Source organism: Arvicanthis niloticus, chromosome X (genome assembly GCF_011762505.2).
Source record: "Arvicanthis niloticus isolate mArvNil1 chromosome X, mArvNil1.pat.X, whole genome shotgun sequence".
Lineage (NCBI taxonomy): Eukaryota > Metazoa > Chordata > Mammalia > Rodentia > Muridae > Arvicanthis > Arvicanthis niloticus.
The window spans coordinates 54,185,930-54,201,568 of record NC_047679.1 but is presented as its reverse complement, the minus strand read 5'-3'; the positions used below and the strand labels follow the sequence as shown (position 1 = coordinate 54,201,568).

General features: G+C 41.5%; 1 protein-coding gene across 5 annotated transcripts; it reads right to left on the bottom strand.

The window, feature by feature from the left end:
• Arr3 (arrestin 3) lies at positions 1 to 15,139 on the bottom strand. 5 transcript variants are annotated; one of them, XM_076918395.1, is made up of 17 exons: positions 14,928 to 14,946; positions 14,020 to 14,057; positions 13,732 to 13,762; positions 13,521 to 13,581; positions 13,278 to 13,322; positions 6,349 to 6,548; positions 6,187 to 6,246; positions 5,513 to 5,580; positions 4,743 to 4,878; positions 4,464 to 4,548; positions 4,173 to 4,245; positions 3,645 to 3,782; positions 1,486 to 1,569; positions 1,218 to 1,241; positions 982 to 1,046; positions 738 to 747; positions 1 to 165 (listed from the first exon to the last, which is right to left on the bottom strand). In XM_076918395.1, exons 1-17 carry the CDS (start codon positions 14,943 to 14,945, stop codon positions 108 to 110), a joined length of 1,194 nt encoding a protein of 397 aa, XP_076774510.1. In that variant the 5' UTR covers position 14,946; the 3' UTR covers positions 1 to 107. The 5 variants fall into 5 exon arrangements, with proteins under 5 accessions (XP_076774510.1, XP_076774513.1, XP_076774512.1 ...); XM_076918398.1 differs by lacking the exon at positions 14,928 to 14,946 and adding an exon at positions 15,051 to 15,139 and having other exon boundaries at positions 13,732 to 14,057; XM_076918397.1 differs by lacking the exon at positions 14,928 to 14,946 and adding an exon at positions 15,051 to 15,135 and having other exon boundaries at positions 13,521 to 13,762.
• Positions 15,140 to 15,639: the final 500 nt, after the last annotated feature.

The following is a 15,639-nucleotide window of genomic DNA, read 5'->3' as shown; positions in this document are numbered from 1 at the left end:
TGTCTGGACAAATTGATTTATTAGAGTGTTGTAGTGGGGGCTTCCACACAGAATTATCAGAGAGGCTATCGGCTCCTCTTATTAACTCTGTCTGCTGTTGGAGCTTTCTAGCTCTGTGTCTGGCTGTTGTGCTGCATAAACTCTTCGATGACTATGTCCTCGGAGCTTGCAGGAGCAGCAAAGGGGAATGGAGAGTTATCAAACCCCTTTGTGGGCTTCCTCCACATTCTTAATTCTAGAGAGGTAATCCCTTCCCTGTTTCTCAGCCTTCCCCTCCATGCCCCATGGCTTGTTTCCCTTCTGAATCTGTCTAGACAATGGTGCCAAGGAGCAAGGAGCATTAGAAGGGAAACAATGGAGGATGGGCAGAGGGAAAGGATTAAAAAAAGATAAGGATGGTGTGGAAAAGGGGGACCCCAAGTCGCAGAGAAGGGACAACCAACCCTGTTTTGCCAGGGAGTGAGGGATTATAAGGACAACTTAACAGAATGGGTTTTTGGAGGAAAGAAAAGAAGAGGGATGAGGGGGAAGAAGAATTCCAAGAAGAGCAGCAAGTGAAGGGCAGGGAGGCCAGGAAAAGGGGCTGTGGAAAGCACCAGAGTGACATGAAGTTAAACTATGTTTCTGGTGCACAATTGTAAAGAGAACACTTTGAGGAATCTTTAAAAAATTCCATCCTAAAACAGAGCAATAGGCAAGGGGGAGCGGTGGAGCTTCCAAGCCTCATGCTGACTTACCTGGTAGCCACTGTGGCAAGCATGGAGACGATGGAAAATGGAACTGAAGCTTAGAAGTGACTGTACAGATGCTTGATATTTTTCATTCTTCTCCCTCCTTTTTTCCCTAGGCCTCCCCCTCTGCTATTATGTCCCCTGAAAAGCTAGACATCCAACCTGCCTATTGTCATTCCATGTCAAGCCACTCTTTTCTGAGAACTGATTAGCCCCTAACCCACAGGATAATAGTTCCTGAGAGCCTCACCTGCTCTCACGCCATGAGATGGCTTTGGATGGATCAAGATGAGTGGCAGCTCCACACCAACATCACTGTAAGCATCCCAAAGTAGAGTTACTGATGTCCTTAAAGGACTCAATCACCAACCGCTCTTCAGTTTTCCCAATCCTCTGAGGCCCTCAGATTCTTCTGAGGGTACCTTTAGTCTCCTTATGCCCTCTTCCTCCCTGTCCTGCCTTGGTCCTCTCACCCTAGCTTCTCACCTTGCTGGCAGACCTCCTAGAATGCTGTGAATAAAATGATACCCCAAATTAGTAGCTAAACATGGGGAGGAGTCAACCCAGTTTTGCTGGGGATAAGGTGTCATAAGGCAACTTAGTAACAGGATGGGACTCTAGCAGGGAAAGTGACTTGTGAACTTAGTCTGGAAAAAGGAATACCTTGAATGGGTCAGTCCAACAGAGGGAAAAGCAAGTGACAAACTCTTGGCTCCCAGCCCCTGCCCAGAAGCAACTGGAAATCCTCACTTACCCCCCATAGGACACCATCAGGTTGACTCTAACTTTGTAGGACACCAGGATCCCCAGAAGCTCCTTGTTCATTCCAGGTCGAAGACTTGATATTATAGTATCAATTTGGGGTGTTAGGAGTATAATGGAATTTACCTCCTCCAGAATCCTTCCCATGCCTTCCTATTACCATGGCCTATTGCCTTTGTCTTTTCCCAAAAGATATCCCAGGCTGTAATTGTTTCTACCCAATTGAGGTGACATTTTTCTTCCTAAAATTCCATTTGATCATGTTATTGTCTGTTCAAGGGCCTAATTTGTTGAGCATAACTACTCTGCTTGATTTTTAGGAGCCAAAGCAATGTAGCCTCATCTACTTCTTTCTTTTTTGCCCTGACTCCCAAACACCTAGAAAACAGCCTATGTAGACCTGTCTTTCCATCATGCTCCTCAAGATGTCATGTGGGATTCCTACCTTCTAGCTTCTTCTCATGCCATGTTCCCAGTCTGAAATGTTCCTTTCTTCTACTATTGTTATCCAGATTTTACACATTGTTTTCAAGATCTAGATCATCCTATTGCCTCTAAGAATCCCTTGCCAGCTATGCTGGCTTTTACCTTCTATTGGATTTATAATATAAACCACATGTACCAACACTTAACTGTTGGATTACATTTGCATTCCTCATCCAGCTCATATATTGACTGAAGGCAAAGATTGTCCTAAATTTCTTTGTCTATCCCCATCTGATTGCATAGGAATGAGCATTTAGTAGGTGCTCCATAGAAACCTGCTGATTGAAAGATAAGATACTGAAAGCTAGAAGGATCTTAGGGTAGTCTTTTGGTTGCTTTGGGGGTGCTGATCCTCTTTGTTCAAAATAATAATGCTATTTGGATAGTTTCTAAGGCTATTTCTATGAATAACAACCTGTAGATACTTGATTCATCGGGCATGGGGAGAATTGGTCATTTATGATTTTAGGTGGTAGAAAATGGTTTTGGTGAGAAACACATTTAATGTTAATCTGAAGGTATAAAGCCAAATGAATGCCATTGAAGAATTCTATCAATTCCTGTCATATAATTGTCATTACATATCCTCCTTTTCCACCATGTCTTATTGCCTAACCTTCTACTCTATTCTACCTTCTCTAGATAATAACTATTGTAGAGATCACAGTGTTCAGAGTCAGTTGGCATGTAACAGAATCCTGTTTGCCACATACTTATGCAACCTTGAACAAATTCCTTGCCTTTGAGCCTCAGCATCCTTATATATAAAATTGAATAGCAGGATTGGGGGCCCTGAGTTCATCCTCTGTACCTTAGAAACAACAAACCCAACCACCTGGCCAGAGTACTTTAATGGTATTTTTTTCTTTCTATCTTTTTTTTCTTCAAGACAGGGTTTCCTGATGTAGCCCTGGCTGTACTGAAACTGGATATATAGACCATATAGACTCACAGAGATCCACCTGCCTCTGCCTCCCAAGTGCTGGGATTGAAGGCATGTGCCACCACCACCTGGTGATACTCTTACGAATATAATAATAGATGTAAGGCCTTTGTGAATTATGCCTTGTTTTTAACTTTTTTATTATCATTGTATTTTTGTTTATTCATTTTGTGCCCCTGTACATGTATGGAGGTGGGGGTGCTGTAGTGAACATGTGGAGGGCAGAGAACAACAAGAATTGTTTCTTTCCTTCCCTGTATGGGCTCTGAGGAATCAGACTCCAGCAATCAGCTTAACAGCAGGTGCCTTTACTTGTTGAGGCATCATACCAGCCTTGTTCATATCATTTTTGACAGGGTCTTGCTGCATAGCCTAGGCAAGCCTCAAACTTGTGATTCTCCTGCCTCAGTGCTAACCACTAAGTGCTAGGATTACAGGCGTGCCCTCCCCCCATGCCTGGTTTGAACTGTGAAATTTTATATAACAGGTTTTCTGCTCTCTGTATTTTCCTTTCTCCTTACCTAAGACCTAAACCTACCATTGGTCCCATAGGCATTAATTTAACTTGAGCCTGGCTCTGAGGCTTGTGAGCATACTGAACATGGGCTGAAGAACATTTTAAAAGACAAGTAGACTTGACTGAAGATGAAACCACAGAGCCAAGCATATAGCATGTGGCTTAGGAGTAGGAAGTAGAAATTCTAAATTACATATGAGCTTACATTGTGCTAGAGGCCAGATTGGTGTCTTCATGCTTGAGTTTGCCATCCAGTGCCAGGCCCTGCTTCTGACAGTTGGCAGCCAGGAGTGGGGTTACTGCAAAGGTCTGGGAGAAGCTGGAATTAGCAGCTACTGTCTCTCTTTGAAAGAGAACAAGAGAAGAACTTAGGCTATGTTTGCCAACTAAATGTACGTTTACTCCCAAGTGTATCTCGTATAGTCGTATAGAATCAGTGGAAAATATAGAGAGAAGTAGCATATTTATGGAGAATGGGAAGATTAGCTCTGATGGAAAAGTTCTGTCCTAGCACTATGATGGACTTCAGATGAGTCAAGGCCCCACCCATAGTTCTCCTGAGAGTCCCTCCCCTTTTATGCTTCAACCCTTACCTTGACATTCCTCATCTCTAGGTTATCCTTGCTATTTCTTCTTTTCCAAAAGAAATAGCAAGGATCCCCTCTCTGTCTGTTGGCCTTCTTCCCACCATCTAACCCCTTTGACTTTCTCCCCAGCCCCAGCCCCAGCTCACGTGAACTCCTGAGTGAACACAGTCTTCGTGTACTTGTCTAGTGAATACAGGACAACGTCTGTGATCTGGACAACTGAAAAAGCCAGGGAAAGTAAATGACCAATCTATCAGTTGCCTACGTGGCCCCAGCTTACTGCTCTTTGATGCAATCTTGTGTGGTAAGATGTGACCACATATTTTGATAGGCCAGTTTTGAAAGGAAAACTCAGATAAATATTAATGGGTAAAAAGTACAGCTGTGTTTTAGAATTTGTGGTTTGCGGGCCAGATGCAGAGCAATAGGAAGCTCACCTGTGATCTTGATTCTTTTGATGACCTTGCTGGTACAGTTGTTGATAGAAACATGTACAGAAATAGCTTCTCCATGGTAATGAACCTGAGGCAGGAGAAGCTTATGACAAGGTTGGAGGGAGGACACCCAGACCTAAATCTCAAATTCCCATTTTCTTAAAATGGTTGTTGCCCTGGCTCCTGTCTCTGCCTATCCAAGTTAAGACATCAATAAAAAGGAGTAGCAGAGGGGTTCTAAGGTAGGGAATAGAATGGGGGTGGGGAGGGTAAGCCACTAACCTCCCTGTCCATCCAGGCCTGGAGTTGTAGGGGCTGAGATGACAGAAAGAAGCTGCGCATGGTCTGTGCCCAGGGACCAGGGCCTGGTTCCAGGGTTGAGAACTGCACTTTCCGTACCACCAGCTGCACAGAATCACTGAGTAAAGTCCAAAGGATAAACTAGGGCATCTTATTCTGAAACCACAGACTACCCCACACTACCCTTAAAGCTATGTGTTTACTTGGGGGTGGGGGTGGGAAAAGGCTCCCCTCAGAAACTCCCTTTGCATCCTTGATATTCTATAGACCAAGGAATTGCAAATTGTCCCACTGGCTAAATCTGTCCTCTTTCTTGTTAGTCTGTGGCCTGTAATCTAAGAATGATGAATACAGTTGTAAATGGTTAAAATAAATCAAAAGCTATATTATATGGCGCACAGATATTATATAAAATCCAAACTTCAGTGTTCATGAATTCAGTTTTGTTAGAACACAACAACATTTTTTTTTTATCATTTCTATAGTGTTCGTGACTGCTCTAGCACTACAATGACAACAGAGTTACATAGTTTCAGCGAGATTTGATAGCCCACAAAATGTAAGTATGTGTCATTTGGCTTTTTACATGTCTGCCAACATGAATGAAGAAAGACAAGTGAAGTCTTAGGGACTCAGAACAGGACATCCAAGTTGGTAGCAGTGGTGCTATGGTGACTAGATCTGTTTCTGCCCTAAGAGAAGGCTCCGTGGTAAAGGCTTCAGGCAGGTATTTGGGGGAAACCAAAGAATACCTCTTAGAGATTTTCTCTTCCAGATTTTCTGCACAGAAACTCTTCACTTCAAAGTCAACCCCACAGGGCTGTAAAAAAATTAGGGACAAAGAGAATGTATTTCCAATTCCCTCCCTCCCTTGTGGGACAACATGAAAATGTCTCGATCTTGTCCATTTGTCTTTCCTCCTAGGCCCCGTTGTAATTACATGTCCATCTGCTATTGTTCAGATCTGAAATGTACCCCCAAGCTTATGTTTCTTTTCTTTTTGCCACAGGGTCTTATTGTGTAGCCCTGGCTATCCTGGAAGCCACTATATTGACCAGGTTGGCTTCAAGTTCAACAGAGATCTGCCTGCCTCTGCCTCCTAAGTGCTGAGATTAAAAGTATGCACCATTCCACTCAGCTTAGCCAATGCTTCTATTGGGAAGTGGTAGAAAATGTGAGTTGAGACCTCTTAAGAGTAGTTGATGAAGTTTGGTTTTTGGAGACATGCCCTTCCTGATATTCTGTTTTCTCCCTGTGATCAAACCTCTTCTGCCACATGCTCCCATAATGAGCCCAAACCAACCAAGTTGTGCAGCTATAGACTGAACCATGAGAAAAAAAGAAAGACAAGAAAAAGCCTTCCCTCCTGTTGAGTTGATTAGGTCATTGGTGGAAAGGTCTTTAGGTAATGAATGGTCTTTCTTACCTTTCCTGAATCTTCAGGCCCAGGCTGCAGTGTTACTGAACAGGGCAGGTTAGCAACCATCTAGGAAATCAGAAGGAGTTCAGAAAAATAGGGACAACTTTCTGTTCTCCTTTAATCTCTTAGTCTTCTCTGGAAACTTTGCCCAAGACTTGAGATTAGTACCTGAAGTGTAAAAGGATAGGCATTGGCACCAAGCTTGTGCAGAAGCCGCTCCTGTAAGGCTGTGAGAGGTCCCTGGATGCTGGTGGGTTCAGCTGGAGCCACTTGTTTGGTCTGTACATAGAGATCTTTTCGAAAGGTCAGACCAATCACATCCAAATCATCACGGCCATAGCGAAAAGCACATGTCAACCTGACAAACACTGCAGGCAAAGGAAGAAGAGAGTAACTTGTCAAACCAGTGGCAAAGGAAATCTCAAATGGGGGATAGGAAGACCCAGAGAGGCAAGCTTATATAATCCCAAAAGTATGGTCACAAAGAAAAAGGATCCATACATTTAATTGTAATAAAATGTTAAACTTCTCTGTGTTACAAGTTTCACAAAGAAAAAAAAGGAAATTCAGAGTTAAAATATTTGAAACACATATAGCAGTTTAGCGTTTGGAATGTTGAGAGGCTGAGGAGATAGTTCAGTTGGCAAAGAACTTGCTGGGAAAGCATAAGGACTTGGATTTGGTCCCACGGGAAAAGGTGGGGAGCAATGGTACATGCTTTCAATTCCAGCGCTGCTAGGTGGAGACAGGTGGATCCCTGAGGCTCACTGGCCACCCTGTCTGGCCTAATCAGTGAGCTCTAGAACAGTGAGAGATCCACTCTCAAAAAACACCCAAGATTGACCTCTGGCCTCCAAACATACCTACACACACATGAACAAAATAACTGTTACCAATCAGTAAGACAGACAGACAGACAGACAGACAGACAGACACACACACACACACACACACACACACACACACACACAGAGAGAGAGAGAGAGAGAGAGAGAGAGAGAGAGAGAGAGAGAGCCCTGAATCTTTTCTCATCTTCATTTACGAATAGTGTTAAGACCTGTATTAGAGAAGCCTTATGTAACACCCATCATTTTTTTCCAGTTCACCTTCTGCCACCTAAGTATACAGCATTTTTCCCCTCTGGAGGGCCCAGTAATAAGGCCCAGTTTTGCATACAGAAAATTGAACATGCTAGTCATTTGGACTTGGATTTGCCAGGCTAATGAATGGTGAGAAAGTAAATTTATTTTCCTAATATGTTATCTAGTCTTGGGTATTTTGGTATAGCAGCATCAGTGGACTAAGAAATATATTAATAATTAAATGATTAAATCTCAAAAAGTCGTAGCACCAGAATTAAATGTGCACTGTTACATTTATATACAGATTAAAACTGTATATAATAATGTAAAAAATGGTTGTAGATACATGAATGTAAAATATAAGTATACAAGCATCATGGAACAAATAAACACTAAATCTTTAATAGTGGTTGCCTGGGTAGGAGAAAAGACAAGGATAAGGAAGAGAGACTCAAAAAGAAGGACACAGGAAGCTTCAGGTTCTATCCTTCTTTTCAAAGCTAGGTGGTAGATACTTTTTTTATGCCTGAAATACTTAACAGTTTAAAAGAGTTAACAAGAATTAGGGTCAGGTACCAGCAAGATAGCTCAGTGGGTAAAAGTGCTTGTTGCATAAGCTGGACGACTTTATTTCAATCACTGGAAGTCACAAAAACCTAGAAGTTGTGGCTTGCATCTGTAATCCCTGCATTCATAAGGTGAGATGGGAGGCAGAGGCAGAATTGGCCAGAAATCCACTGGTCAGCTTGACAAAGTGGCAGAATCGAGAGAGGTCTTGCCTTTAAGTGGAAAGAAGAGAACTTATATCCTAAAGTAATTCTCTAACCTCTACTCACACCACACACACACCCACACACCCACACACACACACACACACACACACGCACGCATGCACACGCACACACACTACTCACACACAATGCATTGACACACATACCATTATACACGTGTGTGTACATACAAACACATAATATTAACAACAAAATTTCAAAAAAGATTTAGGGTCAGGATACCTGGACTTAAAAAGGACTTACACAAATCCTTTGGCTTCCCTGGGCCTGTTGGTATACTTTCCAAAAGTGGGGCAGTGGCTGGGGAGATGACTCAGTGGGTAAGAGCACTTGCTGTCCAAGCATGAGGCCAGAGTTAGAATCTGTAGAACCTACATAACAAGCTGGGCATGGCTACATGTGCTTGGAATCTCAGCATTGGGGGAAGAGACAATCAGATTCCAGAAGCTCACTGCCTAGGTAAAATGGCAGGCTTAGTTCACTGAGAGACCCTTATCTCATAAGGTGGAGAGTTATAGAGGAAAAGACATTTGGCGGTCTCCTCTAGCCTCAGCATGTGCACAGGCATGCACAACCGCACACTCACATGCATGTACTACCACTGCATACTTACAACACATATGTAGCCTCAATACACAAATAGCACTTCACTGTGAGCTGTAACTATAGTATTTATACTACAAAATTCCTTAAGTAAAGAAAAAGTTAAACAAGGATTCCTTCTATTTATGTATTTGTTTATGTATTTATTTCTTTCAATACTAGTATAATGTAGCCTGGGATGGTCTTAAATTCCTGAGTATAAGCCACCATGCCTGACTTATACAGTGATGAGGATTAAACCCAAGACTTTATGCATATTAGACACAAACGTTCTGTCAATTACGCTACATTCCCAGCCAGGTTCAGAATTTCAACTCAGACAGGTCTAGACGCCAAAGCCTAGACTCATTTGGACCAGATTTCACTCAGCGGATGGTTATAAAGAGTTAATATATAAAATTTTTTTGAAGCCTAATGTGATATTTAACTATAATCCTGGCACCCAGGAGGTGGAGCAGGAGGCCGTGTCTAACCTTAGCTACAGAGTTTAAGTGAGACCCTGTCTTTAACACACAAACAAAAAGAATATTCTTTGGAGACATCCATAAACATGAATGAATGATTGATTGATGATGATTATGATGATAGAAATCTTGCAAAAAAAAAAAAACAGTTATAATGGAACTCATACTTTGCAGCTGTTACCTAAGATTAGGGATAGAGAGAAAGCCCTTGGAATATACAAATGAAGTGTGAGATGGGGTAAGCAGGGTTACTCCAAAACTAAAATGACAGGGATGGAATCAAGGAGAGATGAAGAACAGAGATGGGTAACTTTAAGTCTATTGGGGGCCTTAAAACAGAGAACTTCCAACAGCCATGCCTGAATAAGTAACTTATTATATTATATTGCACAAGATCCATAACTGCCTGCCCCATACATGAAAAAAGAAACCAGACTAAAGTAGAAGAGTAGGAAGAAGAAGGAGATACTCAGGAACAGAAAAGGGTAATGGGGGAGAAATATGACACACACACACACACACACACATATATATATATGCCATTTTTTTCATGTTTCAGGCATGGTATCTTTAATCCCAGCATATAAAAGGCAAAAGCTGGTGGTTCTCTATGAGTTTTAGGTCAGCTTGGTCTATGTATCAAGTTCCAGGTCACCTGGGTGCTGGCTATATAGACTAGAATAGGACCTTGTCATTAAGTAAATAAAATAAAAATTAAAAAAGATCAAAGCTTGGCATTGTAACATACACTTGTCATCCCAGGGCTTTGGAGGAAGTAGTCTGGGCTCTACAGTGAGAATATGTCTCAACAAAGCAAAAATCAATGTATATATTTATTTAAAATTAGGAATGAGAAAAATGAATTATATTTAAAGATATAACAAAGGTTAAAATTAATGATAATACTAATGTTTTTATAAGGTCTGGAGCAATGAGCAACAAATTTAGCTGGACATATTGGCATATTAGTACATGCTCTTATTCTGTCACTTGGGTGACAAAGGCAGAATGATCGTGAGTTTGGGGCAGCATAGATTTCGGGATAGCCTTAGTTTCATCATAAGACCCTATCTCATTAATGAAGAAATAAAGTACAAAAAATGTTACAAACTTTTGGGGGAACATTAGGTAATAAGTATAACTCAAGGGGTTGGGGGCATGATTTACAAAGTTTTTTATAACAGTAAAATATTGAAAACAAAGGAAATCTCCATGAGTAGATTGTAAGTGCAATTATGGCAAGTGGAGCCTCATAGGTTATGGATTCTTAAATGTTAACACAGGCTTAAAAGAAAATTATACAATATTTATGGTATAACATTTAAATAAGATAGGGATTTTTTTGCACACACAAAAAAATATGTAAGTAAATGAAAGCCGAAATGAGGTTAGGAGTAATACGATTATAATCCCTTCATCTGTGATGGCCTTGAGCTTACAGATATCCGGCTGCCTGGGCCTCCCACGAGAACAGCCCCTCCTGAAATGCTAGGTTCCACACTACCCAGAGCTAGCCCTGGAAGCCAGCCCTGAGAGACAACACATTCCATTTCCTTGCCTTCTCAGTGTTTTGCTTTGTTTTACCTGCTCTTGGCAGTCAGAAGAAGGCTAGTTCCTAGTGGAGGAAAAAGCTGATGCTAAACTGCAGAGGTCAGGTCAGAGGTCAGGCAGGACTGACCGACTTTGCCCTTTGCACTGCCTGTGTTTGGTACTAACAGCAAGGTATGCCAGGAACAGTTTTTCTGGTTGACATTTAAGACTTTTGGTGGCAGTGTGCCAATTATAGGAATTAAGCCTATGGTTTTTGTAGTTGTTTTATTTTTATTTTATTTTTTTATTTTTGAGACAGGTCTCTCTATGAAGTTCTGACTGGCCTGGAATTCACTATGTAGACCAGACTGGTCTCAAACTCACAGAATCTTATGCATGCTAGGTAAGCACCCCACAACTTGTCTTTCTTTGTACTTTCTTATTTTGAGGCAAGATCTCAATAATTTGCCCAGTTTGTGATCCTCCTGCCTGAGCCCCACTTGCCTAGGTAAATGGGATTACAGGGCTATATTACCAGGCCTGGCAGATTGCTTTTATTGTCTTCTAAAAGTCAACATCTAATCTAAAATTTTCCATTGTGTCTAAATTATATAAAGTATATACATACAAATTTATGAGTATCAAAAGTATAATCAAAAAGAAAATTCAAAGCTCTAGCACAGCATCATATTCCAGAGATCAGTGCCATGTTAGCTGCTATGCTGCCTTCCAAATTGTTTTGTTTCTATAACTGAACACAAGGTTATCTTAGGTACTTATAGCTGTTTGCTCATTTCTTTTCTGAAATTAAACATTTTAAAAAAACTTTTGTGACTACTGTTTATTCACATGAAGTTGCAAGGAATAACACACAGAGAGGCCAGATAAAATGTTATTAAACAGTAGTGTGTGTGTGTACCATATCCCACATCTTTTGCCTCACTCGCCTTTACCACTCAGTGCATACATAGAAAAGGATGCTTTACATTAAAATATATACCTGTGATAGAGAAGGGACATGAGAAAATACAAAGAAAGTAAGATGACACTCATAAAATAACAAAGCATACAACTGGGAGGAAATGTCAAAAATATGTAAGACTTGAATAAGACAAAACTACTAAAGAGACATAAAAAATTGAAAGGAAAAGAAAAAATACATCTAATTTCTAGGTAAATGTGCAATTTTTGAGAGGTAAGTTCTTACTATATAAAGTCTTCACTGGTCTGAAAGTCACTATGTATGCCCGCCTGGCCTTGAACTTGTACTTTGCTTCCTGCCTCAGCCTCCTGGATGCTGGGTGTAGATATTAGCCATCATACCAAGCAACATGTAATCTTTAAAAGTAAATACTTCCTTTCATAGGTTATTCCGAATATTTTTAGGATTGCAGGGATAAAACCACTTAGATTTTAGAAACAGAGTATTTGTTACTTATAAATAAGTTGGCTAATTTGTGTCTATACTGAAAAGTTTCTCTGACATTTGAAATCGTCCAGCTTGCTTATCCATGGCACTCAATCTCAGAGAGGAAAACTCTTTCAGTCCCCAGTATCTAAAAGCTATTTCTGGACTAGTAGTCACCAACTGGTTCTGAATCTTTTTTCCAGTTGAACACAATTTTCAGTCCAGTTGGATCACAGTGGGGTTAATTTGTAGTGAGAATTAAAAGGGAAAAATCCAGTGGGAAGTATTTCAGTGCAATCTTGAACTAGAGCTCTACAGCCAGAGTGCTGTGCTGTCTCCTGCTGCTACTGCCTGTGCTTATTATTTCTTTGGAATTCTTGTTAAATACATGTTTAGGCAGTTCCCCCTCATCCTCCTTTCTCCACAGACAGACACAGACAGACAAACACAGAGACACACACACAGACACACACACACAGACACACACAGACACACACAGACACACACACACACACACACACAGAGAGAGAGAGAGAGAGAGAGAGAGAGAGAGAGAGAGAGAGAGAGAGAGAAACAGATGAAGGAAAAAACCAGATGGAATGACATATATCAGAGCTTTTAAGATGGAAGCCTGAGGGACACTTTAGCTACAGAAAAAAAAGGTTTGATCTATACAAGTCTTTAAAATTCTTTTAGTGAGTCATTAATATTAAGTAAAAAATATGTAAAGATATTGATTTTCTGTGTATTGGTTGATTCTATAGGTAGTCTAAGCCTAAATTGAAACCAGTAGTCAAGCAGGACTACCATAGCAGTAATGGAGAAAAACACAAATTTTATTAAGACATTATTTTAATTTCAACACATGTTTGTTTTGTGTAATTCTGCAGAGTATAATTTTATTTGTTCTTTAGACATACAGTTATTTTTGAATACTCTTTGGGGAAAGAAGAAAAAACAGTCTTTCAATATTTGGGACCTATAAAGTAATTAGTCTGAGCTCCACTTCCAATACTTTTAATAACTGAAAGACTGCAGCCACATTAGGCTGAACTTCCCTGCTGTCAGGACACAACAAAGCTCTCACAGCTCCTGTTGCTTTCTACTTTCCCATGCTCCTCTGCTCTAAGACCACTCGCTCATTTGCCTATCTTGCATGTGTGACATTTCAGTTGGGACTCCTGCAGCTTTACAAAAACCAGTAAGAATTTCTACTTACTCTTTCGACCTTTTAAGTACTCAGGGTCAACAAGGACTACTCCATCTGCAGAGAGAGAGGGAGAGATGGCACACTGCTCAGGAAAATTTGAGTGTGAGTGAAACAAAAGTTGATTCCTGGATTGATTCTTTACTTTCTACCTTCCTGTTGACCTCATTGCTCTGCATGGCCAAGCCTAGACTTTCTTTTACTTCCTGGCTCCCACTCCCTCCTCAGGCTCTTTCCCACTTTGGACTCACTAACCAATGGGCTCCACAGTGTCCACATCGTCCACGAAGTCTCGTTTCCCCAGGTAGATGGAAAACTGTTGTGGAACAACTTGCTAGATCAGTCTTACAGTTATCTTTGAATGAATGGTACTAAAGCCCTGAGCCCAGCCCACCAAGACCCTGAAGAATGTACCCATTCATCCCCATTGCCCTTCCATTAGCCCAGATGAGCCAGGATCTCTTACCTTCCCATTGGAGCTAGTCTTCTTAAACACTCTATGGGGTGAACAGTCATAAAGAAGAAGGATGGGGCACAGAACAGGAAAGAGGAGAGAAAAGAAGAAAAGAAAGGAAAGTTTGGGGAACAGGAACAATTTCTAGGATTGGAAGAGGCTCCAAGATCATGAGATAGAGCCAAGGTCGAGATAACTAGGGTAGGGCCCAAAGCTATAAACCCCTCCACTTAAAAGGCAAATACTCAGGTTTCGATAAGGAACAATTCACAGATCCAGAGCATCAGAAGGGATTCTTACGTGGACATGCTGGCCAAGGAATTTATGTTGAATCTTTCCTGAGATGAGGGAAGGAGAACACTCAGTTATTTAACCCCTATTTTTCCTAGGGCACTCTAGTATCCCATAGAGATACATCTAGTGTAATAGAAATTAACTGCCTTAGATACCACACCAGCACCCAGTGCTTCCTGGTTTCCCCTCTTCTTAGGGCAACTCTTGAGTTACACACTTACCCATCTGGACAAGGGGAAAACACCTCCCTCTTATTTTCTTGGTCTGTCTGTCTGTCTGTTGCTCTGTGTGTGTGTGTCTCTCTCTCTGTCTCTCTCTGTACGTGTGTATATGTGGGGGGGCACGAGAGCATACCTGTGAATGCATGTACACATGCACAGGTGCATATGTGTGAAAGTCAGAAGGATGTCCAGTGTCTTTCTTGATTGCTCCCCATCTTACTTTTTAACCCCTTCTATTTATCCTACTTGCTCATATTGCATCTCTTAAATATGTTTCTTGGGCTGCATTAATACTGAACATCAACTGGCACACAGTTTGCTAGCTATATGGATGAATAAATGAATGGATGAAATCTCCTTTTGTTCCTGCATTGGACTTGATCTCCAACTAAAAAGAAAGAACAGGGTCAGAGGTGGGAGAAAGAAGAGGGAAAGCTGTAGGACAAAAGGGGTTGGGCTCTCACTTTCTTGGGGTTGGTGGTAGAAGCCTCTGTGGAGACCAAAAGCCCTCTTTGCCCTTACCCATCATCCCTCTTGTCACTTTCCTCAAACATTTCCATTCTATCCCCACTCATCTCTTCAGGTGCTAGGGAACCATAGAGAGGGAAATGCCTTTCTGGTGCTTTCCTTCAATACATAGTAGGCTTGGTCAGAGGGATGAGTTGGAGGTAGTGAGTCCTAGAAGTCTCTTACATCAGCCTGAAAATCCATTGCTTGCATCAGCAAACATGCCCCTCTCGGTCTCCTAAAGAAGATGCTAAAGGCAGGGGAGGTGGACTTAGTATGGGCAAGAAGCAGAGAGATTTAGAATATTACCTGAGGAAAGAGATGAAGCTCACATCAGCCTCCAGCTCTGGTTGCTAAGCTGGCCTCCCAGCCTCTTATATCCACAATCCTCTGAATGTGTAGATTAGTGGGAGTCAGAGAACAAGAATAGGGTTGGGGTGGGTGGCATGAAACACTGCTATAATTAGCTCAGAGGCCAAGAGTTTGGAAAACAGATTAGTGAGTACAGATTAGTGGCTATAAAATCAGCTGGTTGTTACTGAGGAGGTAGGCCAGAGCTAGGGAATTCTGATGATGTTACTGAATGAAAAAAAAGAAATAAGAACATAACTGCTCCTATGTATAGTGGAGGAGAAGACTTATTGTAGATATGAGAGCATAGCCAGATGTATGTGAAAAGGTCCAGAACAAACATGATCCTGAGCTGGGCTGCGTGCACACGTGTGCATGTAGGGGGAGGAAGTGGGGACTGGATGTGGGGGAGCCAGGAGCCCTGGAAACCAAGAGCCAAGAAGCCAAAAGAGCCGAAAATGTGAAAAAGACCATGTAGCCAAAATGGCTGGGTTATGAACCTCTGAGGGAAGTTCAGCCTAGGATCTGGGCTGGAGGAGGGTTGTTG

Bases quoted from the DNA above. Each gene is read 5' to 3' on its own strand.
- Arr3 (XM_076918395.1), bottom strand. The intron at 13,323-13,520 runs GTTAGTGAGTCC...CTCTCTCTGCAG, and splicing joins GGACACTGTGGAGCCCATTG to ATGGAGTAGTCCTTGTTGAC. The intron at 6,549-13,277 runs GTAAGTAGAAAT...CTTTGCCTGCAG, and splicing joins GTACTTAAAAGGTCGAAAGA to TGTTTGTCAGGTTGACATGT.